This window comes from Salvelinus fontinalis, chromosome 4 (genome assembly GCF_029448725.1).
Source record: "Salvelinus fontinalis isolate EN_2023a chromosome 4, ASM2944872v1, whole genome shotgun sequence".
Lineage (NCBI taxonomy): Eukaryota > Metazoa > Chordata > Actinopteri > Salmoniformes > Salmonidae > Salvelinus > Salvelinus fontinalis.
This window is the reverse complement of record NC_074668.1, coordinates 62,954,153-62,979,959: the sequence shown is the minus strand read 5'-3', so window position 1 is coordinate 62,979,959 and position 25,807 is coordinate 62,954,153. Positions and strand designations below refer to the sequence as shown.

The 25,807-nt window shown below is 47.2% G+C and overlaps 1 protein-coding gene across 1 annotated transcript in view; it reads right to left on the bottom strand.

The window, feature by feature from the left end:
• Positions 1–25,807, bottom strand: part of LOC129854150 (T-cell immunomodulatory protein-like) — a 129,987-nt gene that overhangs the window by 31,939 nt on the left and 72,241 nt on the right. Inside the window, exons 11-12 of the mRNA XM_055920911.1 lie at positions 18,824–18,974; positions 17,081–17,189 (exon numbers count right to left, since the gene is read on the bottom strand). Coding sequence (XP_055776886.1) covers positions 17,081–17,189; positions 18,824–18,974 — 260 coding nt within the window. The remainder of the gene's footprint in view (positions 1–17,080; positions 17,190–18,823; positions 18,975–25,807) is intronic.

Below are 25,807 nucleotides of genomic sequence, written 5' to 3'. Positions count from 1 at the left end.
CTCCTGGTCGCGGACGGCTGTGACACAGCCCAGGATTGAACCCGGATCTGCAGTGATGCCTCAAACACTGCAGTGCCTTAGACCGCAGCGCCACTCAGGAGGCCTTGAGATGAGGCCCTTTGACCTATACGTGGAGCAATTTGTTGGGTTATACCTCTGTGGTCGATGGGATCGATACTGCCCATGTTGAAAGGTACATTTTTATTTTTTTTATTTTTATTTCACCTTTATTTAACCAGGTAGGCTAGTTGAGAACAAGTTCTCATTTGCAACTGCGACCTGGCCAAGATAAAGCATAGCAGTGTGAACAGACAACAACACAGAGTTACACATGGAGTAAACAATAAACAAGTCAAAAACATGGTAGAAAAAAGAGAATCTATATACAATGTGTGCAAAAGGCATGAGGTAGGCAATAAATCGAATAATTACAATTTAGCAGAGTAACACTGGAGTGATAAATCATCAGATGATCATGTGCAAGAAGAGATACTGGTGTGCAAAAGAGCAGAAAAGTAAATAAATAAAAGCAGTATGGGGGTGAGGTAGGTAAATTGGGTGGGTAGTTTACAGATGGACTATGTACAGCTGCAGCGATCGGTTAGCTGCTCGGATAGCAGATTTTTAAAGTTGTTGAGGGAGATAAAAGTCTCCAACTTCAGAGATTTTTGCAATTCGTTCCAGTCGCAGGCAGCAGAGAACTGGAAGGAAAGGCGTCCAAATGAGGTTTTGGCTTTAGGGATGATCAGTGAGATACACCTGCTGGAGCGCGTGCTACGGGTGGGTGTAGCCATCGTGACCAGTGAACTGAGATAGTGCGGCACTTTGCCTAGCATAGCCTTGTAGATGACCTGGAGCCAGTGGGTCTGACGACGAACATGTAGCGAGGGCCAGCCGACTAGGGCATACAGGTCGCAGTGGTGGGTCGTATAAGGTGCTTTAGTAACAAAACGGATGGCACTGTGATAAACTGCATCCAGTTTGCTGAGTAGAGTATTGGAAGCTATTTTGTAGATGACATCGCCGAAGTCGAGGATCGGTAGGATAGTCAGTTTTACTAGGGTAAGTTTGGCGGCGTGAGTGAAGGAGGCTTTGTTCCGGAATAGAAAGCCGACTCTAGATTTGATTTTGGATTGGAGATGTTTGATATGAGTCTGGAAGGAGAGTTTGCAGTCCAGCCAGACACCTAGGTACTTATAGATGTCCACATATTCTAGGTCGGAACCGTCCAGGGTGGTGATGCTAGTCGGGCGTGCGGGTGCAGGCAGCGAACGGTTGAAAAGCATGCATTTGGTTTTGCTAGCGTTTAAGAGCAGTTGGAGGCCACGGAAGGAGTGTTGTATGGCATTGAAGCTCGTTTGGAGGTTAGATAGCACAGTGTCCAGGGAAGGGCCGGAAGTATACAGAATGGTGTCGTCTGCGTAGAGGTGGATCATGGAATCGCCCGCAGCAAGAGCAACATCATTGATGTATACAGAGAAAAGAGTCGGCCCGAGAATTGAACCCTGTGGTACCCCCATAGAGACTGCCAGAGGACCGGACAACATGCCCTCCGATTCGACACACTGAACTCTGTCTGCAAAGTAGTTGGTGAACCAGGCAAGGCAGTCATTAGAAAAACCGAGGCTATTGAGTCTGCCGATAAGAATATGGTGATTGACAGAGTCGAAAGCCTTGGCCAGGTCGATGAAGACGGCTGCACAGTAATGTCTTTTATCGATGGCGGTTATGATATCGTTTAGTACCTTGAGCGTTGCTGAGGTGCACCCGTGACCGGCTCGGAAACCGGATTGCACAGCGGAGAAGGTACGGTGGGATTCGATATGGTCAGTGATCTGTTTGTTGACTTGGCTTTCGAAGACCTTAGCTAGGCAGGGCAGGATGGATATAGGTCTGTAACAGTTTGGGTCCAGGGTGTCTCCCCCTTTGAAGAGGGGGATGACAGCGGCAGCTTTCCAATCCTTGGGGATCTCAGATGATACGAAGGAGAGGTTGAACAGGCTGGTAATAGGGGGTGCGACAATGGCAGCGGACAGTTTCAGAAATAGGGGGCCCAGATTGTCAAGCCCAGCTGATTTGTATGGGTCCAGGTTTTCCAGCTCTTTCAGAACATCTGCTATCTGGATATGGGTAAAGGAGAAGCTGGGGAGGCTTGGGCGAGTAGCAGCGGGGGGGGCGGGGCTGTTGGCCAAGGTTGGAGTCGCCAGGTGGAAGGCATGGCCAGCCATTGAGAAATGTTTGTTGAAGTTTTCGATTATCACGGACTTATCAGTGGTGACCGTGTTATCTAGCCTCAGTGCAGTGGGCAGCTGGGAGGAGGTGCTCTTGTTTTCTATGGACTTTACAGTATCCCAGAACTTTTTGGAGTTAGAGCTACAGGATGCAAATTTCTGCTTGAAAAAGCTGGCCTTTGCTTTCCTGACTGACTGCGTGTATTGGTTCCTGACTTCCCTGAACAGTTGCATATCACGGGGGCTCTTCGATGCTATTGCAGTTCGCCACAGGATGTTTTTGTGCTGGTCGAGGGCAGTCAGGTCTGGAGTGAACCAAGGGCTATATCTGTTCTTGGTTCTGCATTTTTTGAACGGAGCATGCTTGTCTAATATGGTGAGGAAGTAACTTTTAAAGAATGACCAGGCATCCTCAACTGACGGGATGAGGTCAATATCCTTCCAGGGTACCCGAGCCAGGTCGATTAGGAAGGCCTGCTCGCAGAAGTGTTTCAGGGAGCGTTTGACAGTGATGAGGGGTGGTCGTTTGACCGTGGACCCGAGGCGGATACAGGCAATGAGGCAGTGATCGCTGAGATCTTGATTGAAGACAGCAGAGGTGTATTTGGAGGGCAAGTTGGTCAGGATAATGTCTATTAGGGTGCCCATGTTTACGGATTTAGGGTTGTACCTGGTGGGTTCCTTGATGATTTGTGTGAGATTGAGGGCATCAAGCTTATATTGTAGGACTGCCGGGGTGTTAAGCATATCCCAGTTTAGGTCACCTAACAGAACAAACTCTGAAGCTAGATTGGGAGCGATCAATTCACAGATGGTGTCCAGGGCACAGCTGGGAGCTGAGGGGGGTCGGTAACAGGCGGCAACAGTGAGAGACTTATTTCTGGAGAGATTAATTTTTAAAATTAGAAGTTCGAACTGTTTGGGCATAGACTTGGAAAGTATGACAGAACTTTGCAGGCTATCTCTGCAGTAGATTGCAACTCCTCCCCCTTTGGCAGTTCTATCTTGACGGAAAGTGTTATAGTTGGGTATGGAAATCTCAGAGTTTTTGGTGGCCTTCCTAAGCCAGGATTCAGACACGGCAAGGACATCAGGGTTGGCAGAGTGTGCTAAAGCGGTGAGTAAGGCAAACTTGGGGAGGAGGCTTCTGATGTTGACATGCATGAGGCCAAGGCTTTTTCGATCACAGAAGTCAACAAATGAGGGTGACTGGGGACATGCAGGGCCTGGGTTTACCTCCACATCACCCGAGGAACAGAGGAGTAGCAGGATGAGGGTGCGGCTAAAGGCTATCAAAACTGGTCGCCTAGAGCGTTGGGGACAAGGAATAAAAGGAGCAGATTTATGGGCGTGGTAGAATAGATTCTGGGCATAATGTGCAGACCAGGGTATGGTGGGGCACGGGTACAGCGGAGGCAAGCCCAGGCACTGGGTGATGATAAGAGAGGTTGTATCTCTGGACATGCTGGTCTCAATGGGTGAGGTCACCGCATGTGTTGGGGGTGGGACAAAGGAGGTATCAGAGGTACGGAGAGTGGAACTACGGGGTCCATTGCAAACCAAAACAATGATAACTAGCCTGAACAACAGTATGCAAGGCATATTGATATTTGAGAGAGACATACAATAAGGCGTAAAGTGATAGCAGGTCATGATTGGGAGAGCTAGCTAAAATAGCAGGTGAGATAACAGCAGCTAGTCAGCTAACACAGCAACAAGGTAAAAATGGCGACGACTGGGCAGAGAGGGTCGGATTAACTACACACAGATCCTGAGTTAAGGCACAGAGCCGACAGATAAAACACAAATAAACAGAATGGAGTACCGTGAATTAATGGACAGTCAAGCAGGCATCAGCTATGTAGCCAAGTGATCATAGTGTCCAGGGGGCAGCCGTAGATGGAGTAGTGAGGCCTCCACTAAGCTAGCACGCGTTTAAAGTTAGTAGCCCGGGGGGGTGGTCTGCTCAGACGGAGGGGGTCTGCTCAGACGGAGGCCGGTTGAGGGCACCGGTTGAGGGCACGTCTGCAAACCAGACGTGGTCGTGTCGACAGAGAATCCAAGCCGGATAGCGATGGCGAAAGAGAGGTTGTGAATAGTAGAATTGTGTTTGCTTACTGGTGCTAGCTTCCTGGCTGCGCTAGCTGCAAGATAAGCTAGCAGTTAGCAGACCGGGGCAGGCAAGTTAGCCTTTGGGGGACGTCGCGATGGGGGGGAAGTCTGTTTTTGCCTCTTCGTGCGGTGACGTCGATAGACCAGTCGTGGAATTAGTAGGGTTCCAGGTAGCTCTAGGTAGCTAACAGGCCTAGTAGGTTAGTAGAATGGGCCTTCAGCGGGCGTCACGCCTGAGGGGCCTGTTGGAGTCCCCGGGCAGATTATGTCGGTATTCCAGTCGTAGAGGATAGGCGGGGTTCCGTGCTCCGTACCGGCAGTAAATGGGTCCGGGTCTTGTAGCCCAGGAGTGGGCTTCAGTGGTAGCACAGGAGCCCTAGCCAATTAGCTTCAGGCTAATTGGTGCCTGCTCCGGTGCCTGCTGCGGGATGGAAACGCTAGCCAGGAGTGGTCACCCGGGATTGTGGTTAGCTAGTTGCGAAGATCCAGATGAAAATGTTCAGAGTTTGCGGTAGGAATCCGGGGATATGGAGAGAAATAGGTCCGTTATGCTCTGGTTTTAGTCACGTTGTTCGAACTAGCGAGAGCTTTCCGAGCTAAAGGTTAGCTGATGACCGCTAGCAATGGTTTGCTAACTGATAGCTGGTAGGCAGTTAGCTGGCTATCTTCAGTAGATGGATTCCAGATCAGAAGTAAATAGAAATACTTTAGAAAAAAAGCAGATCCACGCCACATTGGGTGAGGCGGGTTGCAGGAGAGTATTTAGAAGTTGAGGTTTAAGAAAGTATTTTTAAAAGATATGCGAAGAAAAAGATGTAAAAAGATATATACAAGGGACACGGGACACGACAGGACAAAGACGTCTACACTGCTACGCCGTCTTGGAAACATGTTCTGTTGCTGATTTCATCGGTTACAGCCCTATTCAGGACATGAGAACGCAGATATCCATCTGATCAAACACTGACCTGGGCCCGGTTTCCCAAAAGCATCTTCAGGCCCAATTCATTGTTAAAACCATTGAGCTCACTTGTTCTAACGATGAACATAGCCTTAACATTCTTTTGGGAAACCGGGGCCTGGGATCAGGTCCAACACCTGTCAGCCGTGTGCAGGGGACAGAGCAGATCAATAGATCATAAAACGTTGGGCCTCTAAACCCAGAAGGGTGTTACTGTTTGCTCATTGAAAACCATGCTTGACACTGACCCAGTCTCTGCTTGGGATGAACCCATCTCATATAACTAAGGCTACTCTCTCCAAATTCATTTCGATTTTTCGAACTCTTATATAAAAAATATAAAAATATATATTTTAAAATGTAACCTGTATTACTATTCTCACCATGCCAAGTTCCCAGAAGGCCAAGTTCATTCCAATCCACACTGACCCGTGGTGTTGAGGTTGGATTAGAAACCCTTCTCTTTCCAAAGGATCATAACAACAAAGATCTGATCCCTAGTCACTAGTGGAGCCACTATGAAGAGGAGCTAGCGCAACATCTCTGGCTTGTTTAAAGGACTATGGGGACTGTGAGTGTGTCGTAAATTGGTTAGTAGAATGGGTAAATCCAATCAATGGAGACTCCATAAAGTGCCCGACACAGGCAGTGATGCGTGGCTCAGGGAGAGAGACAAAGACGGGGAGCGTCAGTGACTGTGCCTCGCCGCTGTCCTTCACGAATCACTGGCCATGCTACTACTGCTCCAGGATGTGGATGCTTCTCTGTGTGCTTGGATAGACAACTCTCCCTCTCTGACTCTCACAGAGCAACCCCCTTTCCTTCTAAAAACCTAGTCTTTATTCGCAGCTCTCTCACTTTTTCTCTTCTGTTGTCATTCATTAAACTCATTCGCAACAGGTACCAAGGGTCACATACAGACCTGGGACCGCCAACACAGTAAATATTCAGGGTTTATCCAGAAATCCACAACTGTGCACACAGACACTTGTCTGCTGCCTCTACTCTATTGGATAGAGCTATTTGTCAGAGGGAGCTGCGACAAGGGCGACGGCAGCTCCCCAACAGGACTTGCCCATGGAGGTGGAGGATGAAATGGACTGTCAGTGTATTCTGCTTGTGTACATCTGGGCCTGTGTACTAGTGTGTGTTCTTTGTGTGTACAGATGTAGGATCTTAAATTTGATCCAGTTTGCTACAGCAGGAAAATAATCTTATAGCAACAGGAAATGTGAATTATTATGTGGATTATATTTAATGTTTTTTTTTTCTTCTCCCCAATTTCGTGGTATCCAATTGGTAGTTACAGTCTTGTCCCATCGCTGCAACTCCCGTACGGACTCGGGAGAGGCGAAGGTCGAGAGCCGTGCGTCCTCCGAAACACAACCCAGCTAAGCTGCACTGCTTCTTGACACAATAGCCACTTAACCCGGAAGCCAGCCGCACCAATGTGTCAGAGGAAACCCCGTACACCTGGCGACCGTGCCAGCGTGCATTGTGCCCCACAGGAGTTGCTAGAGCGCGATGGGACAAGAACATCCCTGCCGGCCAAAACCTCCCCTAACCCGGACGACGCTGGGCCACCCCATGGGTCTCCCGGTCGCGGCTGGCTGCGACAGAGCCTGGACTCTAACCGGGATCTCCAGTGGCACAGAGACCACTGCGTCACTCGGGAGGAGCCTTAAATGGACATTTTTGAAGGGGTTATTACAATTTCTGTTTGGGCAAATCAAGTCTGACATTTCTAAGTGGAAATTACAAACTTTATAAGCCTTTTTAAAACTCAAATACACTATACGCTTTGCAGACCCCCGTCCCCGCATGAGGCCTTTTGCCTTTTGGTAGGACCGTCATTGTAAATAAGAATTTGTTCTTAACCGACTTGCCTAGTTAAATAAAGGTTAAATAAATTAAACATTTCCTGCTGTGCAGGAAAAATCTCAGCAACAAAATTGTGATCAAATGAAGATCCTCCATCTATAAAGTGACTGTAGAGAGTGATGTGCCAGTCTAGTGATGTGATGCGATAGTCTCGAGAATGAAGTGTGGGACATACAGAACCCACAGGGTCGGCTAAGAGAGCAGCTTTAGAGGAGAATAAATATAAACATTAAAGACCTATTAAAAAATATATATATATATTTTTGTGGATTCATCCGATGGATAATGTGTTCATTTAATGCCAGAGCTTAGTTCAAGAGCTTCATATAGCCTATAGTAGAGATAAGGGATTCAATGCAGACTTTTGTTCATCCAATGCACATTACGACATCTTCATGAGGGCTTTACATGATCGTCATTTGGCGAGAAGGCTTTGGGGTTTGTTCCTTTAATGTCTGTGCATGTGAGAGACCATGGAGCAGAATGAGAACTTAGCTATCTCAGTTGCTGGCTGTCGCCATGAGTTAGGTGGGATTTCTTGTTGTGTTAGGATTTATGTCACCCTGCTATCATGCTGTAATGTTTTAGGAGGTGGCATGTTGCTACTTTGCCGCCAGGCCGGTGCATGGGCTGTAGACTTATCAGACAGATGGGTTGATAAGGGACTGAGTGTCCGGTTCATCGTTCCACTTCATTGAGCAGGACACCAGCATGGGCTCAGAGGAAATAACATCATGCGCACGCACACACACGCGCGCGAGGCCAGATGTCTGAGCCATCTCTGACATCCTAATGAGAGCTGTGGGAGATGCCCTCTCTCTGTTCTTGGCTGCATCAGTTTGACCTGCAATCTGACAGCACCATAATTCAGGGCTGCATGGTGCTGTTGATGTGCCCTGAATGAGACTCTGTTCCAGGACTGTAGAGTGGAGCTAACAGAACAGCAGGGTACTGTAGTGTACATGCATGAGAGCCTGTAGCTGATCTGGGTTGACAACTGCCTTCCCAGGCCCAACTACTGTCAAAGCATGTTCAAATCCTCCACCAGTCCAGTCCCCCTAGATCCTACCCTGGAAATGCTGTCTGACGGCTCCTACATTTAACCGCCTCCGTATCATCATCGTCATAAAAAGAGGTAAAATCATAGGGAACCATGGAAACCAAGCCAACGTCACAAGAAAAGAAGAGCCACTCCAAGCTGTCAGATGACGTCACACACGGAGCAGGCCTGGCTGCCTCTTGACAGGGGGAAGCCACATGTTATGTCACCACGACACGCCAGCGGCTACAAATCAATTAGCAGTCCTACACTGCCAGCTGAGCAGCCCTACACTGCCAGCTGAGCAGCCCTACACTGCCAGCTGAGCAGCCCTACACTGCCAGCTGAGCAGCCCTACACTGCCAGCTGAGCAGCCCTACACTGCCAGCTGAGCAGCCCTACACTGCCAGCTGAGCAGCCCTACACTGACAGCTGAGCAGCCCTACACTGACAGCTGAGCAGCCCTACACTGACAGCTGAGCAGCCCTACACTGCCAGCTGAGCAGCCCTACACTGCCAGCTGAGCAGCCCTACACTGCCAGCTGAGCAGTCCTACACTGCCAGCTGAGCAGCCCTACACTGCCAGCTGAGCAGCCCTACACTGCCAGCTGAGCAGCCCTACACTGCCAGCTGAGCAGCCCTACACTGCCAGCTGAGCAGCCCTACACTGCCAGCTGAGCAGCCCTACACTGCCAGCTGAGCAGCCCTACACTGCCAGCTGAGCAGCCCTACACTGCCAGCTGAGCAGCCCTACACTGCCAGCTGAGCAGCCCTACACTGCCAGCTGAGCAGCCCTACACTGACAGCTGAGCAGCCCTACACTGCCAGCTGAGCAGTCCTACACTGCCAGCTGAGCAGTCCTACACTGCCAGCTGAGCAGTCCTACACTGCCAGCTGAGCAGTCCTACACTGCCAGCTGAGCAGTCCTACACTGACAGCTGAGCAGTCCTACACTGCCAGCTGAGCAGTCCTACACTGACAGCTGAGCAGTCCTACACTGACAGCTGAGCAGCCCGTGATGCTGCTTTCTTTTTCCTCAGGCCTAATCTGGGCTGGTGTTGACCCTAGGCTTCACATCTGCCAGACAGCCAGTGACACACATTGACATTTTCGTCATTTAGCAGGCTCTCTTATCAAGAGCGACTTACAGGAGCAATCAGGGTTAAGTGCCCTGTTCAAGGGCACATCGGCAGATTCTTTTCACCTAGTTTGCTCGGGGATTTGAAACAGCAACCTTTTCTTTTACTGGCCCAATGCTCTTAACTTCTAGGCTACCTGCCGCCCCACACACACACACACACACACACACACACACAGTCTTTCTACCCGCTGCCGTTTGTATTTTACTATTACCTGTCTTCAGGATGACCACCTGCTCATAGTTGAGTAATCCACGAAGGAAGTGTATGATGTCAATCTCCTCCCAGACGGTTTTGAAGTCTAGTGATCTGTTATGTTGAACTGATCTAATGGTAAGTCATAGTCATACCCAGCCTGCTGCTCTGACATCATTCAACTACCTTTGTTTGAGGCTTATTTGAAGGACGAGCTTCAGCTGTCAATCATCTGCAGGCTGCAGACATGAAATGAAATATCCCATCTGTACTCCTGGAGATGCATTATATATGAGGGTGGTGGAGTAGTCAGAAGACCTTTAAGACCAAAGTCAACGGATGACTACTGGACATGGGAGAAAAGTTTCCTTCTGCAAAATGGTAACCCTCGAAGTACTTTCAAAATTGTGTCAGATTGACAGCTATTGTAAAACCGGAGAGAGGAAACACAGTAATCTATATATTTTTCTACTATATCCTTGTTTTCCGAATCTTCTTCTCACATTTGTTATGTGCCTGTTTGAGCCCTTTACATGTGTGCCTCCATTGTGAGTTTAATTCTGTATATTTTAGTTCAACACTAAATATTACACACCGAATGCAGAAACAACCAATAAACCAGCAGAAAAACCTCCAGAAATATGGACTCATGTCTTCAAATTCCAAAAGAGAGCGGAGAGCAATGTCTCTATGAAAGCTCCCTTATCTGTTGAGCTGAATTGAAATGTGAGTGAGGGTGGTTACTTCCTGACTGACAGCTTGGCAGAGGCGGAGAGAGAAAGGGAAAGGAGGATGTGTACTGGACTGAACAAAGCCTGCAGATGTTCCTCAATGCAGCGAATCTGCATCCTAACTAGAGAGGAGGAGAACGTAATCAGCTCACATAGTTCTGTCTGTCACTCACACTCACACACAGATATAGACCTGCATGTAGACACACACAATCTCTGTAACCCTTTTCTAACGTTTCGACTTTGAATCTCTCAATATCTCTTTCTTTTTATTAATCCTCAAGTAGATCATGAGGATATGACTGCTGAACTAGGCTAGTTCACTGAAGTAAACACTTGTGACAATGTAGGACCAGTGTCACACTACCTAATTCTTCAGTAAAAACAGAGGGATAACACATGGCTTTCGGAGGTAGATGGTTCCTGTTCTCCCCTAACGTCTGGGTATCATCTTCCCTGGGTCCCGTTGTGACGCTCAGCGACCTGATCAATCTCAGCTACCTGATTAACTCTCCTAATTGAAGGGCCAGTTTGAGTTAACACTGGCTTCAAAGAGGCAATAGTTAGAGCCAGTTTTATAGGCCGGGGTCATCAACCTTTTCTTGCCCAGGGACCCCCTCCCAGGCAAACTGGCAACCCAGGGACCCCCATCACGCATTTGCCCAAAATCACCAGGTGAATAATAATTGCAAAGGAGAAGTAATCAACATTTTAAAATGAATAGATTTGGTAGATCCTTTTTCATTATTTTGAGCTACCGACATTATAAAATCGGAAGAGCAGCTAAGCGCAGCTTTGGTTACACAAAGGTCAGCAAAATATGTACAGTACCAGTCAAAAGTTTGGACACCGCTAATCATTCCAGGGTTTTTCTTTCATTTGACTATGTTCTACATTGTACAATAATAGTGAAGACATAAAAACTATGAAATAATTCAACATGGAATCATGTAGAAACCCCAAAAAGTGTTAAACAAATCAAAACATATTTCAAAGCAGTCACCCTTTGCCTTGTTGACAGCTTTGTCACACTCTTGGCATCCGCTCAACCAGCTTCATGAGGAATGGTTTTCCAACAGTATTGAAGGAGTTCCCACATATGCTGAGCACTTGTTGGTTGCTTTTCCTTCACTCTGCGGTCCAACTCATCCCAAACAATCTCAATTGGGTTGAGGTCGGGTGATTGTGGAGGCCAGATCATCTGATGCAGCACTCATCACTCTCCTTCTCGGTCAAATAGCCCTTAGACAGCCTGGAGGTGTGTTGGGTCATTGTCTTGTTGAAAAACACATTATTGTCCTACTAAGCGCAAACCAGACGGGATGGTGTATCACTGCAGAATGCTGTGGTAGCCATGCTTGTTAAGTGTGCCTTGAATTCTAAATAAATCACAGACTGTCACCAGCAAAGCACCCCCACACCATCACACCTCCTCCTACATGCTTCATGGTGGAATCCACACATGCGGAAATCATCCGTTCACCTACTCTGCGTCTCACAAAGACATGGCGGTTGGAACCAAAAATCTCTAATATGGACTCATGAGACCAAAGGAGAGATTTCCACCGGTCTAATGTCCATTGCTCGTGTTTCATGGCCAAAGCAAGTCTCTTCTTCTTATTGGTGTCCTTTAGTAGTGGTTTCTTTGCAGCAATTAGACCATGAAACCCTGATTCACGCAGTCTCCTCTGAACAGTTGATTTTGAGATGTGTCTGTTACTTTTACTCTGTGAAACATTTATTTGGGCTGCAATCTGAAGTGCAGTTAACTCTAATGATCTTATTCTCTGCAGCAGGGGTAACTCTGGGTCTTCCTTTCCTGTGGCGGTCCTCCGAATTGACTTAACTTCATGTCATAAAGTAATGATGGACTGTAATTTCTCTTTGCTTATTTGAGCTGTTCTTGCCATAATATGGACTTGGTCTTTTACCAAATAGGGCTATCTTCTGTATACCAACCCTACCTTGTCACAACACAACTGACTGGCCCAAATGCATTAAGGAAAGAAATTCCACAAATTAACACTTTTTTGGTTACTACATGATTCCATATGTTATTTCATAGTTTTGATGTCTTCACTATTTTTCTACAATATAGAAAAGAGTAAAAATAAAGAAAAACCCTGGAATGACTAGGTGTCCAATTTTTGGACTGGTACTGTATGTCCATGTCAAGAAAGCTTACCAGCAGCCAGCGGCACTGGTAGCCTACTCACCGGTGCTTTTTCAAAGCCTATGTCAGATACTAGTGTAACTTGCTCAAAATTAGGAGTTGAGAAATGAAGTTGACACCATTAGAAATATTATCCTCTTCTTTACCATAGGAATAGTAGTTCATTCTGTTGTTGCGAGCGAAATTCATAAAAACATTGAAATAAAATAAAAATAGGGCCTACCGAGTGGTGCAGCGGTCTAAGTCACTGCATCACAGTGCTAGAGGCATCACTACAGACCCAGGTTCGATCCCGAGCTGTATCACAACCGGCCGTGACCAGGAGTCCCATAGGGCTAGTCACAATTGACCCGTCGTCGTCCGGGTTTGGGGAGGGTTTGGCTGGTGCGGCTTTACTTGGCTCATCGCGCTCTAATTACTCCTTGTGGCGGGCCGGGCGCCTGCAGGCTGACCTCGGTCGTCAGGTGAACTGTGTTTCCTCCGACACATTGGTGTGGCTGGCTTCCGGGTTAAGCGAGTGGGTGTTAAGAAGCGCGGTTTGGCGGGTCATGTTTCGGGAAGACAGCGACTCTACCTTCGCCTCCCGAGCCCTTTGGGGAGTTGCAGCGATGAGACAAGATCGAAATTGGAGAGAAAAAGGAGAGTAACATTTATTTATATATATATATAAATAAATGTTACTATTATGGTTAACGTGCCGGCGCTCGGTAGCTCGCTGCAGAGTCCGACTGATATGCTTTTGTCTCCATTGCACCGATGACACTCTTTTATTTGCCTATAACAGGGCATATATATATATATACACTGCTCAAAAAAATAAAGGGAACACTTAAACAACACAATGTAACTCCAAGTCAATCACACTTCTGTGAAATCAAACTGTCCACTTAGGAAGCAACACTGATTGACAATACATTTCACATGCTGTTGTGCAAATGGAATAGACAAAAGGTGGAAATTAAAGGGAACACTTAAACAACACAATGTAACTCCAAGTCAATCACACTTCTGTGAAATCAAACTGTCCACTTAGGAAGCAACACTGATTGACAATACATTTCACATGCTGTTGTGCAAATGGAATAGACAAAAGGTGGAAATTATAGGCAATTAGTAAGACCCCCAAAAAAGGAATGGTTCTGCAGGTGGTGACCACAGACCACTTCTCAGTTCCTATGCTTCCTGGCTGATGTTTTGGTCACTTTTGAATGCTGTCGGTGCTTTCACTCTAGTGGTAGCATGAGACGGAGTCTACAACCCCCACAAGTGGCTCAGGTAGTGCAGTTCATCCAGGATGGCACATCAATGTGAGCTGTGGCAAAAAGGTTTGCTGTGTCTGTCAGCGTAGTGTCCAGAGCATGGAGGCGCTACCAGGAGACAGGCCAGTACATCAGGAGACGTGGAGGAGGCCGTAGAAGGGCAACAACCAAGCAGCAGGACCGCTACCTCCGCCTTTGTGCAAGGAGGTGCACTGCCAGAGCCCTGCAAAATGACCTCCAGCAGGCCACAAATGTGCATGTGTCAGCATATGGTCTCACAAGGGGTCTGAGGATCTCATCTCGGTACCTAATGGCAGTCAGGCTACCTCTGGCGAGCACATGGAGGGCTGTGCGGCCCCACAAAGAAATGCCACCCCACACCATGACTGACCCACCGCCAAACCGGTCATGCTGGAGGATGTTGCAGGCAGCAGAACGTTCTCCACGGCGTCTCCAGACTCTGTCACATGTGCTCATGTGCTCAGTGTGAACCTGCTTTCATCTGTGAAGAGCACAGGGCGCCAGTGGCGAATTTGGCAATCGTGGTGTTCTCTGGCAAATGCCAAACGTCCTGCACGGTGTTGGGCTGTAAGCACAACCCCCACCTGTGGACGTCGGGCCCTCATACCACCCTCATGGAGTCTGTTTCTGACTGTTTGAGCAGACACATGCACATTTGTGGCCTGCTGGAGGTCATTTTGCAGGGCTCTGGCAGTGCACCTCCTTGCACAAAGGCGGAGGTAGCGGTCCTGCTGCTGGGTTGTTGCCCTCCTACGGCCTCCTCCACGTGTCCTGATGTACTGGCCTGTCTCCTGGTAGGGCCTCCATGCTCTGGACACTACGCTGACAGACACAGCAAACCTTTTTGCCACAGCTCACATTGATGTGCCATCCTGGATGAACTGCACTACCTGAGCCACTTGTGTGGGTTGTAGACTCCGTCTCATGCTACCACTAGAGTGAAAGCACCGCCAGCATTCAAAAGTGACCAAAACATCAGCCAGGAAGCATAGGAACTGAGAAGTGGTCTGTGGTCACCACCTGCAGAACCATTCCTTTTTTGGGGGTGTCTTACTAATTGCCTATAATTTCCACCTTTTGTCTATTCCATTTGCACAACAGCATGTGAAATGTATTGTCAATCAGTGTTGCTTCCTAAGTGGACAGTTTGATTTCACAGAAGTGTGATTGACTTGGAGTTACATTGTGTTGTTTAAGTGTTCCCTTTATTTTTTTGAGCAGTGTATATACCCTGTTATAGGCAAATATCTTTTATTTGCCTATAACAGGGTATATATATAAATATACCCTGTTATAGGCAAATAAAAGAGTGTCATCGGTGCAATGGAGACAAAAGCATATCAGTCAGACTCTGCAGCGAGCTACCGAGCGCCGGCACGTTAACCATAATAGCACCGGAGCCTCAGGAACCAGAGGCGGGTGCAGTTTGAAGATGAGTTTAAAAAGATCAATGCTGGGCCTAGGCTGGGCGCTGAATGCAGCAATTAGCTGTGTCTCTGGGTCCCACCGTGGGCCTTTATCTTATAATTTCATCCTGTGAGTGACCCAGACTTAAAGTCAATACCACAGTGAGGCCGCTCGATAAGAGCTCAGGGGATCTGAAGCCGGCGGAAAACAGCTCCTGTCACCACCTGACGTACAACACACCAACAAGGGGAGGAGGGTGGAGTTGCTCGAGTCTGAGCCTTGTCAAAAGTCACCCTATGGGACTTGGCAGAAACACCACATCCATTATTGATTGCATGTTGGTAGAAACCCAGAGACTGTTGTCCTTACTGTACTTCCATTAGGGCCAGATGAATCACCTGCTCTTCCTCCATCAATGCCCACCTTCAATGTCCAACACTAGCAAGTCTGTCAATCAATCCCAACCTGAAATCCCTCATCTGCTCCCATTCCCTCCCTCTCTAACCCCCTGACACCATCCCTCTGAACACCACAACAACACAGTCAGAGTGGGAGTGAACCCCAGCCCATCTTTTCACTGCACACACAGTTTATCTACCCATAATCCTTCCAAACACCTCCCCCATTACTACGTTCACAGGCTTTCTTCATGCTGAGGGCTGGAGGGAAGGAAGACGGGACTCGCGTTTCAAACAGTCACAGCTGAACTGCGAGACAGCAGAGTTTGTTCTGCATGCCCACCAGTGGGTTATTGTGTGACACCAAGACTGGCTTGTCAAGGGAGGATATCCATGCTGCTCCGAGCGCTCTTGCAGATGGGAGGAATATGTTAGAGCAATAGGAGGACAGAGCTCGTCTCTCTGGGTTCCCGGCGTGCGCCGTCAGAGGCGCGCGAGCACGCACTACTCAGTGTGCTACTTGACGCGTACTGTACGCCACAGCAGGAGCAAGAGGGCACAGGCGGTAGTTTGACATTCGTAGTTAATTACCAGAGTGCTTGCTCCCTCTCCGGCCACTTGACGACTTCAGCACACTGCTGATCTACCAGTGCTTTACTGAAGAGAAACAACCAACAGCTCAGAAAAGAGAAGAGGACAAATCCTACTGGGGTCAGTCATGTGAGACGAGGGAGTGTACATGTGAAAGTTTGTGTATGTGTGCAAATGTGGGAGTGTCTCAGCGTCTGGGCCTGACGTTATAGGCAGAGGAGCAGTCATAGCTCACAAACTAAAGCAGCCCACCAGTGGGGCTGTGGAGGGAGAGATGGGACGAGAGAATGAAGGAGAAGGAAATAACTGCTTCGCCTTTAATTAAAACCCAGCAGGCAGGATTAAATGGCATGAAAGTAGCTTTTTAGTCGGACACTTTCCGTTTTTCAAAATGTCAGCTTCCCAAATGTCAGCCATCACTACAGCCACACTGCTACTCTTTCTTCTAGGCTGGGGAGGGGGGCCACACAGAGGAATGAGGTGAGGAGTTCAGTTAAAACACCCAAAGGATGCTGGGAGATGCATGCCCTGCAGTCATTCGTGTTTGTATTGATGCGTGTGCTGTTGTCTAATGCAAACTAATAGGGATGTAGCCTGCAGTCATCAGAGCGTATACACCGCTGCCGACTCAAGTCTCAGGGAATAAGGATGTTCTTGTGATATCCTGAAAACAGACCGATATAAAAACCTCATGTGCTCTTCTCCGGCCTAATGCTGAGAGGAGTGCATAAAATTATGCGGTGATGAAAAGGGGAGATCTACATGAAAAGTTTTTAAACAGAGCTGTCAAGTCTAAACAGAACTGGAGAGAAACAAAAGGCGTGTGCACAGAAAAGGAATACAAAGCACGCATACAAACGTGGATGTTCACAGACATGGACTCGCGCACACACACACACACGCGCGCACGCTACCTGCAGAAGGTGAGAAGTTCCGACTCACCAATCACTTTGACGAAGTACGCGTCGGCTTCAAAGTTGTTCTTCAAAGCGTGGATGGCGAAGCCCTCTTTCCCCTCCTCTTTGCTGAGCACGATCATATCCAATATTCCCTGCAAATGAGAAAATGGTAATACATGACGAACAAAAAGGAAATGGAGGCAAAGCTTTCTTTGATGGTCTCTTCTGATGTACCACTTCATCCCCGTTATGGATAGAGAACAGATCCTCCATTACAGCAGTTATCTGCACTCCTCTCACACTCTTTGTCAGGGAATTACAGAGAAAATGAGCCAACTCCCAGAGACGGGAGTGGAATATAGATATAGAGATGGATAACTACTCCCTCCACGGAAACGAGGAGACAGGGCATATCGCACTAAAATACATATCATAAATAAATCACACAGCCAAAACAAACACATTGATTATGTAAACTCTAAGCAGGCAAGGCCATCTTGGATGCGGTAATGAAAGAGAGGGATGCCGGGAGGCAGGCAGTGATGGGTTAAGTCAGAGCGAGACAGAGCTCTCAGGAAGAAGGATGGGGAGGGAGGAGTGGAGGAAAACTTTGACTAAATAAGACGTAAGCTGTCCCAGATGGTGAATCTTGGTCAGGATGAAAGCTACGTGTCTGTTTAAAGATTTTTTTTTTTAAAACAACCAGATTTGAGATGCAGCAGATCTCACTCTCCAAATCTCCTGAAGAGCTGATGGGCCCAACCCGTCTTATCTACACCTCTCGACCGCACACATCTCATCTCAGAGGGGGGCTGTGCTGTGAGCTGATTGGGCTCCTAAGGGGACAATGACCGTGCTCTGTCTGTCAGGCCCTGTCGCTTCACTGTGCCAGGGCCGGGCTGGCATCCTGCGCTAGTTGTGCCTTGCAGTGACAAGCTCATCTTGGCACACCCTTCCGTCGGCCCAGAGTGGGATTAGGAAAGAGAGAAGCTGCCGTAATCTGCTTGCCAGCGTGGGAGAGAGTGCCTCATGAGCGCGCCATTTCCAGCCTCATGTCGCTACCGCCGCTAAAGCCTCTCAGGGAGACTGGTGACAAAAGAGGATCCAGAGCCACCCACAAACAGGACAATTAACAAGACTAACCATACTAGAAGACACATACTAGAAGACACAAAGAGTCAATTCTTGCAGACAAAATGAAAACCCTCCCCAATGGATTTCTGTGCCATTCAAACTTGGAATTTGTGGAGGTTGTCATACAAATTGAAACAAAATCCCACTAAACCCTGCTCTGCGATGATGTAAATGAGACTACATGACAAACTTGGATGAAGGTCAGGGTGACCTAACCTGACCTATCCACAGCAGTAAACACAGCTGCTGGTGGGATCTAGACTACAAGACAGAGTGAAAAAACGGCAATACTAAAGTCATTGAGAGCGGCCAGTCTGCCAGTCTCCCAGTCTCAGCTGGTGTAGTAACAGCTCTGCTGCTGGTTAATTGGTTAATGATGAGACGCGGGAGCCCGAGGTCACCAGTGGTCTTCCTTTAAATGAGCAGAGCCCTTGTTTGTGTTACAGTGTCGAGGCGTAAAGACAGGAGCCTGGGCTAATTAGAGAGAAAGAAAGTGAGAGAGATAGAGAGAGAGAGAGGAGGAGAGGAATAGAATGGGATAGGGGGATGTGCTCACATCCTCATAGATGTCAAATAAGGTGGCAGGGGGAAGCGAGAGGGAGAGAGTGAGAGCGAGAGAGAGAGAGAGAGAGAGATAGGAGGATGTACTCACATCCTCATAGATGTCGAAGAAGGTGGCGACGGCGGCCCCGGGGATGGCCCCCAGGTCAGACTGGTCCCAGTGAACACGGAACATGCGGCCCACATCCTTACAGCTGGCGTTGTCACACGGAACATTCTCCAGGAGGAAGGCCTGCTGACCACTACAACACAGAGGAGAGAGGAGGAGATGCTGTTAGGGACTGTACAAACACATCATGCGTTAATCGATGGATACTGTACACACACACACACACACACACACACACACACACACACGGACACAGACAAGGACGGACAAAACAACAGAGGTAGGTACTCGTCGAAAGATGCTACAACATAATTAAAACATAGCTGAAAATTGACTAGAGCAGGGTTGTCAAACACTTTTTGCCTGCGGGGCTGCAGGTCTTCACCGAGGTCCGGAGGGCCACACTGAAATTTAGTTATATTTGCTCTACGTAAAAATCTGCTAAAAATAGTCCTCTATCCCTCATTTTGGGAGTTTTGATACTCCCCGTCTGTCTAACTTTAATTTTGGTGATTTTTAGCAAGCTAGACACAGTCAAGAAACTGTATAAATGTAGGTCCATTTTCATTCCTACACAGTTCCCATTTGGTTTTAGTTATTTTAAAGTATATTGATTTTTAATATTTTTTTAATTGTATTTTATTTCTTTATTAATTGTTTTACTCAAACCACCCGCGGACCGGATTGGGCCGTACGTTTGACACCCCTGGACTAGTGAAAGGGAGCAACGATACAACAGAGACCTGTGCAGAAAATACTCAGCTAATAGGCAATTAGTAGCCGTGTCCACAACGGAGAAAGAAACATACGACTTGTTTCATTCCATTTGAACGAGGGAGGGTTAGAACTCTAGACTGTATTGAACAGGGAAATGGAAAAGTTTGGCTGCAAAGCTTCCATTTTCCAACATTTGTTTGAGGTGTTTTTTTCGTCACTTTCTTTCTTCCTGTACTCATTTCTGTCGAGACGGTTGCCCGTGTATACGTCTTCAGATCTTATCCTGAGTGTCGAAACGGAGCAAGTCTAAAAATAGAATCAGCGTGAAAATGTTCTCTTTTTCCGCCTGTCTTTTCATTCCATTCTCTCTCCCTCTCTCTTTTCTGACTGCAGCCGTCTTGAGCACTGAAGGGAGCGTTGTGGTGGAGAGAACCGGCGGCTATGAGGCTGATAGAAACTCTCCCCCTTGAGGACGGCTTGTGTGTGTGTGTGTGTGTGTGTGGGTGTTGAGAGAGAGAGACAAGGTATGAGTGAGAATGTGTTTCCATCTTTGTGTGTCGCTGAAAGACTGAGAAATGTCACACTGCAACGAGGTTCCATTGGTATGCTCACCACATCGCCTAGCAAGATGGAGAGAGATAAACAAACTAGGAAATGGAGACAGTCTCCAACTCCAACACACACAAAAGCATGTCCTTCCACATTATGAAGCCAGAGGACAAACTCACACATTCCCTATATTCTCCGTCCCTCTCTTCTCCCACCAGGACACACGTCTGCATACTCATTTTAACATAACAAAAAGCCCAGCTTCTATCAAACTGGGAGGACGTTGAGACTAAGGTGTTGAAATGACAACCTGCTGTACTTCCAGTACGGAGCCTTCGTCTACCAGGGTTCAATTAAAATTCCATCTGGTGGATCTTGTTCCAGGCGGCTGGATGAAATCACGCGAAGACAATTTGAGGACAGGCATCATGCTATGCCGCCCTGGCACTTTGTAAGGGATTGGAAGCATAGGTGAAATTACACATGTAGGGAAGGTTTGTTTTTGACTTGTCTGGTCATGTCAATATGGACATTGGCATTTCTCTCCAGACGCATTGCCGGATCCAACACACACCACTAGCCTTTAGTTGTGAGAATAACCATCCAGAACTTTTTTATTAATATTAGATGAGGAAGGAAGTCTGGGCAATACAAGGCACTGTCTGGACACCGATTGAAGTCACAAATTGGTCATAAGTGCCAACCACAATGTGTGGCATGATTAAGTCGAACTAATGCCACTCTGGAGCGCTACCACATGCCCTTATGAATTTGGCAAATCAGAGCCTTCATTCAAATGAACAGTTCAATGTACATCTGAATGAGCCATGTAGTGTGCAGCTCAACAGAATCTCACACCTGAGACAGGATTGGAAATGTGGTTGAGGATCTTTCGGCTGTAAAAGCCGAACAACAAAGGATATTTTTTGTCCTTATTCCAAATTGGATAGGCAGACAATGGTCAGCAATTCTCCCCTGAGGATGCCAGTCTTAGTGAATGCCCCCAGTGGCCAGCCTCCAGGGGTGGGCACGCAGACCTGCAGAGAGGAGTGTTGCAACACACACTCCCGTGGACAAACATCATTCCACAGCTAACTAAATACACACACAGCGTCTTGTCCGTCCACAGGCCTGTTGGAGATAAGGATTCCTTCTAGCTCGAAGTGGTCAACAACATCAAGCCCAAACTACGTCCTAGAACCGCCTCCTGGGTAAATACAATCAGCACTCTGTCAGAAAGAGATTTCCCTGGGAGGACACTCAATCAGTAATATCTATTCTCAACTGGATGGATGAAAGTACTAAGATTCTGTCTTTGATTGGGTGTCCGCCTCATAATCAGCCCCACATCTCAATCGAACTGATGCCTGTGTTTATCGATCTCCTCTGTGCAGCTAACGATTGCCCTAGAACGTGTTGCAACACAGGAGTGATGCTGACATTTAAGACTTTCAGGCTGAACCTTAGAGATAGCACCCATTGTTATTCACCGCTGTGTGCGTGCGTGTGTTCTCTCTCTCTCTAGGCCTTTTTGTCTTCTGAAAAGCCAGTCTCGCTCCACAGGGGATGTGAGGGCTGTGATGAACACAAGGTCAGGAGAGGTGCTAGCATCACTGATAAAGGGCAATAACATGAGTGTATTACAAATCATCTAGGTAGGATACACTAGAGCACCCTAACACAAACACACAGAAGCGCGCACACACACACACACACACACCTAGATTCTAGAGCCTCCACGTCTTGTCTGTGTGGCAAACAGAGCAGAACACGTGATCACACCCAACGAGTCAGCTCCAAAAGCTCATTCAGAAACACACACACACTCTCACACTCACTAAACAGAGACACACACAGAAGTACTCACACCAAAGCTCACACAGAGGTAAACAGACAGATGCAGTACACAAGTCTTGCTCTCCACCAAGTTAAATGATTTACTGCAGCAGAATAATTCAACTGCAGTCACACTTGTACGAGCTCCATCAAATTGAATGTACTTCTCAACCCTCCACAATTACTTACGATGACAGAAATTCAATAGTATTACATACTATAGACCTGGCTTTCCCAAACTCGGTCCTGCCCTGGGTGTACAGTGCATTCTGAAAGTTCTTTCCCTTTTTCCACATTTTGTTACATAACAGAAATATTCTTAAAAATACATAAATCCACAATCTACCCACAATACCCCATAACGACAACGCGAAAACAGGTTTTTAAGAAATGCTTGCAAATTTATAAAAAATTAAAAAACAGATACCGTATTTAAATAAGTATTCAGACCCTTGCTATGAGATTTGAAATTGAGCTCAGGTGCATCCTGTTCTCATTAATCATCCTTGAGATGTTTCTACAACTTGGAGGCCACCTGTGGTAAATTCAATTGATTGACATGATTTGGAAAGGCACACAACCGTCTATATAAAAGGTCCCAAAGTTGACAGTGCATGTCAGAGCAAAAACCAGGCCATGAGGTTGAAGGAATTGTCCGTAGTGCTCCGAGACAGGATTGTGTCGAGGCACAGATCTGGGGAAGGGCACCAAAACATTTCTGCAGCATTGAAGATCACCAAGTACACATTGGCCTCCATCTTTCTTAAATGGAAGAAGTTTGGAACCACCAAGACTCTTCCTAGAGCTGGCCACCCGGCCAAACTGAGCAATCGGGGGAGAAGGGCCTTGGTCAGGGAGGTGACCAAGAACCCGATGGTCACTCTGACAGAGCTCCAGAGTTCCTCTGTGGAGATGGGAGAACCTTCCAGAAGGACAACCATCTCTGCAGCACTCTACCAATCAGGCCTTTACGGTAGAGTGGCCAGATGGAAGTCATTCCTCAGTAAAACGCACATGACAGTCCGCTTGGAGTATGCCAAAAGGTACCTAAAGGACTCTCAGACCATTAGCAACAAAATTCTCTGGTCTGATGAAACCAAGGTTAAACTTTTTGGCTTGAATGCCAAGCGCCATGTTTGGAGGAAACTTCCCACCATCCCTACGGTAAAGCATGGTGGTAGCAGCATCATGATGTGGGGATGTTCAGCTGCAGGGACTGGGATACTCGTCAGGGTCGAGGGAAAGATGAACGAAGCAGAGTACAGAGAGATCCTTGACAAAAATCTGCTTCAGAGAGCTCAGGACCTCAGACTGGGGAAAGCTTCCCCTTCCAACAGGGCAACGACCCTAAGCACACAGCCAAGACAACGCAGGAGTGGCTTTGGGACAAGTCTCTGAATGTCCTTGAGTGGCCCAGCCAGAGGCCGGATCGAACATCTCTGGAGAGACCAGAAAATAGCTGTGCAGCGACGTCCCTGTCCAACCTGACAGAGCTTGAGAGGATCTGCAGAGAAGAATGTGAGAAACTCCCCAAATATAGGTGCCAAGCTTGTAGCGTCATACACAAGAAGACTCAAGGCAGTAATCGCTGCCAAATGTGCTTCAACAAAGTACTGAGTAAAGGGTCTGAATAGTTATGTAAATGTAATATTTCAGATTTTTATTTCTTATACATTTGCAAACATTTCTAAAAAACTGTTTTTGCTTTGTCATTAGGGGCGGCTGGTAGCCTAGTGGTTAGAGCGTTGGACTAGTAACCGAAAGGTTGCTAGATCAAATCCCCGAGCTGAAAAGGTAAAAATCTGCCGTTCTGCCCCTGAACAAGGCAGTTAACCCAGTTAACCCTGTTCCTAGGCCGTCATTGTAAATAAGAATTTGTTCTTAACTGACTTGCCGTGTTAAATAAAAGTGAAATAAAATAAAAATGGGGTATTGCGTGTAGATTGATGAGGGGGAAAAAAACGATTCAATCCATTTTAGAATAAGTTTGTAATGTAACAAAATTTGGAAGTCAAGGGGTCTGAATACTTTCCGAATGCACTGTACGTTTTGGTTTTTGCCCTAGCACAACACAGCTGATTCAAATAACCAATGCTTGATGATGAGTTTGTCACTGAATCAGCTGTGTAGTGCTAGGACTAAAACCAAAAGGTGCACCCAGGTTGGGCCCCAGGATGGATTTTGGGCGATTCCAGACATCCTTCCTCCCAATGAATCATTTTGTTATGTCAGTTTGTTCTGGCAATTTTCACATAGAAACGTCATTGGGAGGAAGGACGTTTGACGTGCTTTTTACATTTGTATCACAAACCATTTGTGAGAAAAAAAACATGAAAGTGGCCCTTTTAGGCCCTTTTTAGACATGTTCATGCCTCCTGTAAGACCCTATGATCTGTGAACCGTACATGATACAGACAACATCTTAGTGTCATTATACTCCTCATAATATGGGGTATGTCTAGATTCTGAAATACACATTTTCACATTCATTTATTCAACATTAAAACAATGAATATTAATATCTCAAAAGTACTTCTCCCCAAAAATGTTTTCCGCCTACGCTGGCGTGGAATCGGCCATACAAGGCAATAAATACCCTCTCAGCAAACTACTTCTGCAATGAGACTGACACTGAAGAGTGAAATCACACAGGACACAACTGGAGATTGTAGACAGACCCTCGGAGTAATAGAAAACCCTGAACATCAAATACCCACTTCACCACTCAGCACAGCAGTGTTTCACCGAGGGAAGAAGCATTTTAGCTGTCATCAGCACCCTGTAGCTGTGGACGCGGAAAGATCCAGACAAAATCACTGAAATGCACAGAATCCATATTAAAAGACGTCTCAGATCCACTCTCATTAGCAAGAGTAAACAGATCGGAGATCAGGTAACAGGTTTTAGACAGATGTGTAACTCTTCGACTGTGTGTGCGTCTATGTGAGCTAACGGGCTCAGCACTGGGCATGTTATATCAGACACAGAGCCCCGTCCCCTATAATGCGGGTGTGAGTCCTAGCCGGGAACCTGCCGTGCCAAAGCACTCTCAGGCTCCTCACTAATTGGCCACTGTGGACCCTCTGAGAGGCCAGACTGACAGGATGCCTGTTGCCTGACCTCTCTCTCCTCCTCCTCTTCTCCATCCACCAGCCAGCCCAGCCTGTCGGGAGAGGACACCCATCCCAGGGGAGGGTTTAACAGCCCAGACAGTAGTTCACTATCCCATCTGAGGAAGAGAACTCACCGGTCATTGAAACTCAGCAAGACCAACTACTTCTGTCAATGAATGTGTGTGAGAGAAAGAGGGGTAAACAGAAAGAGAGACACAGAGAGAGAGAGAGAGAGAGAGAGAGAACAAGAGATATAGGCAGGAGGGTGTAGTTTTAGAGGGAGCTGGGGGATCCATAGAGGCTGAAAATGACAGAAAGAAGCTGTTACACCCTCAGGCACACACAAAAACAGCTTCTGATAAAGAGGCACTTCTCAGTATTGTAATTATCATGTGTGTCTCTCTCTTTTGTCCTCCCTACTCCCATTACTCCTGACAAACACTACTGAAACACAAGCAAAGTGATGAGGAGGCTTCAGTTCCTTCCTGTCTGTCCATCCCTCCCCCTAAGGCTGCTTGAGAGAGAGAGAGACACGAGAGAGAGAGACACGAGAGAGAGACACGAGAGAGACATGAGAGAGACACAGATATAATGTGAGTGAGTGAGACAGAGGTAGAGAGCAGACAAGCCCTTAGAATGACATACTATTCAGTCCTTACCCATTCCACCATAACATATTCAGTGCCCGTCCACCTAGTGCCTTCTCCTACCCTGTCCAACCTTCAGCCTCCTCCTCCCGGTCCTCTCCCTG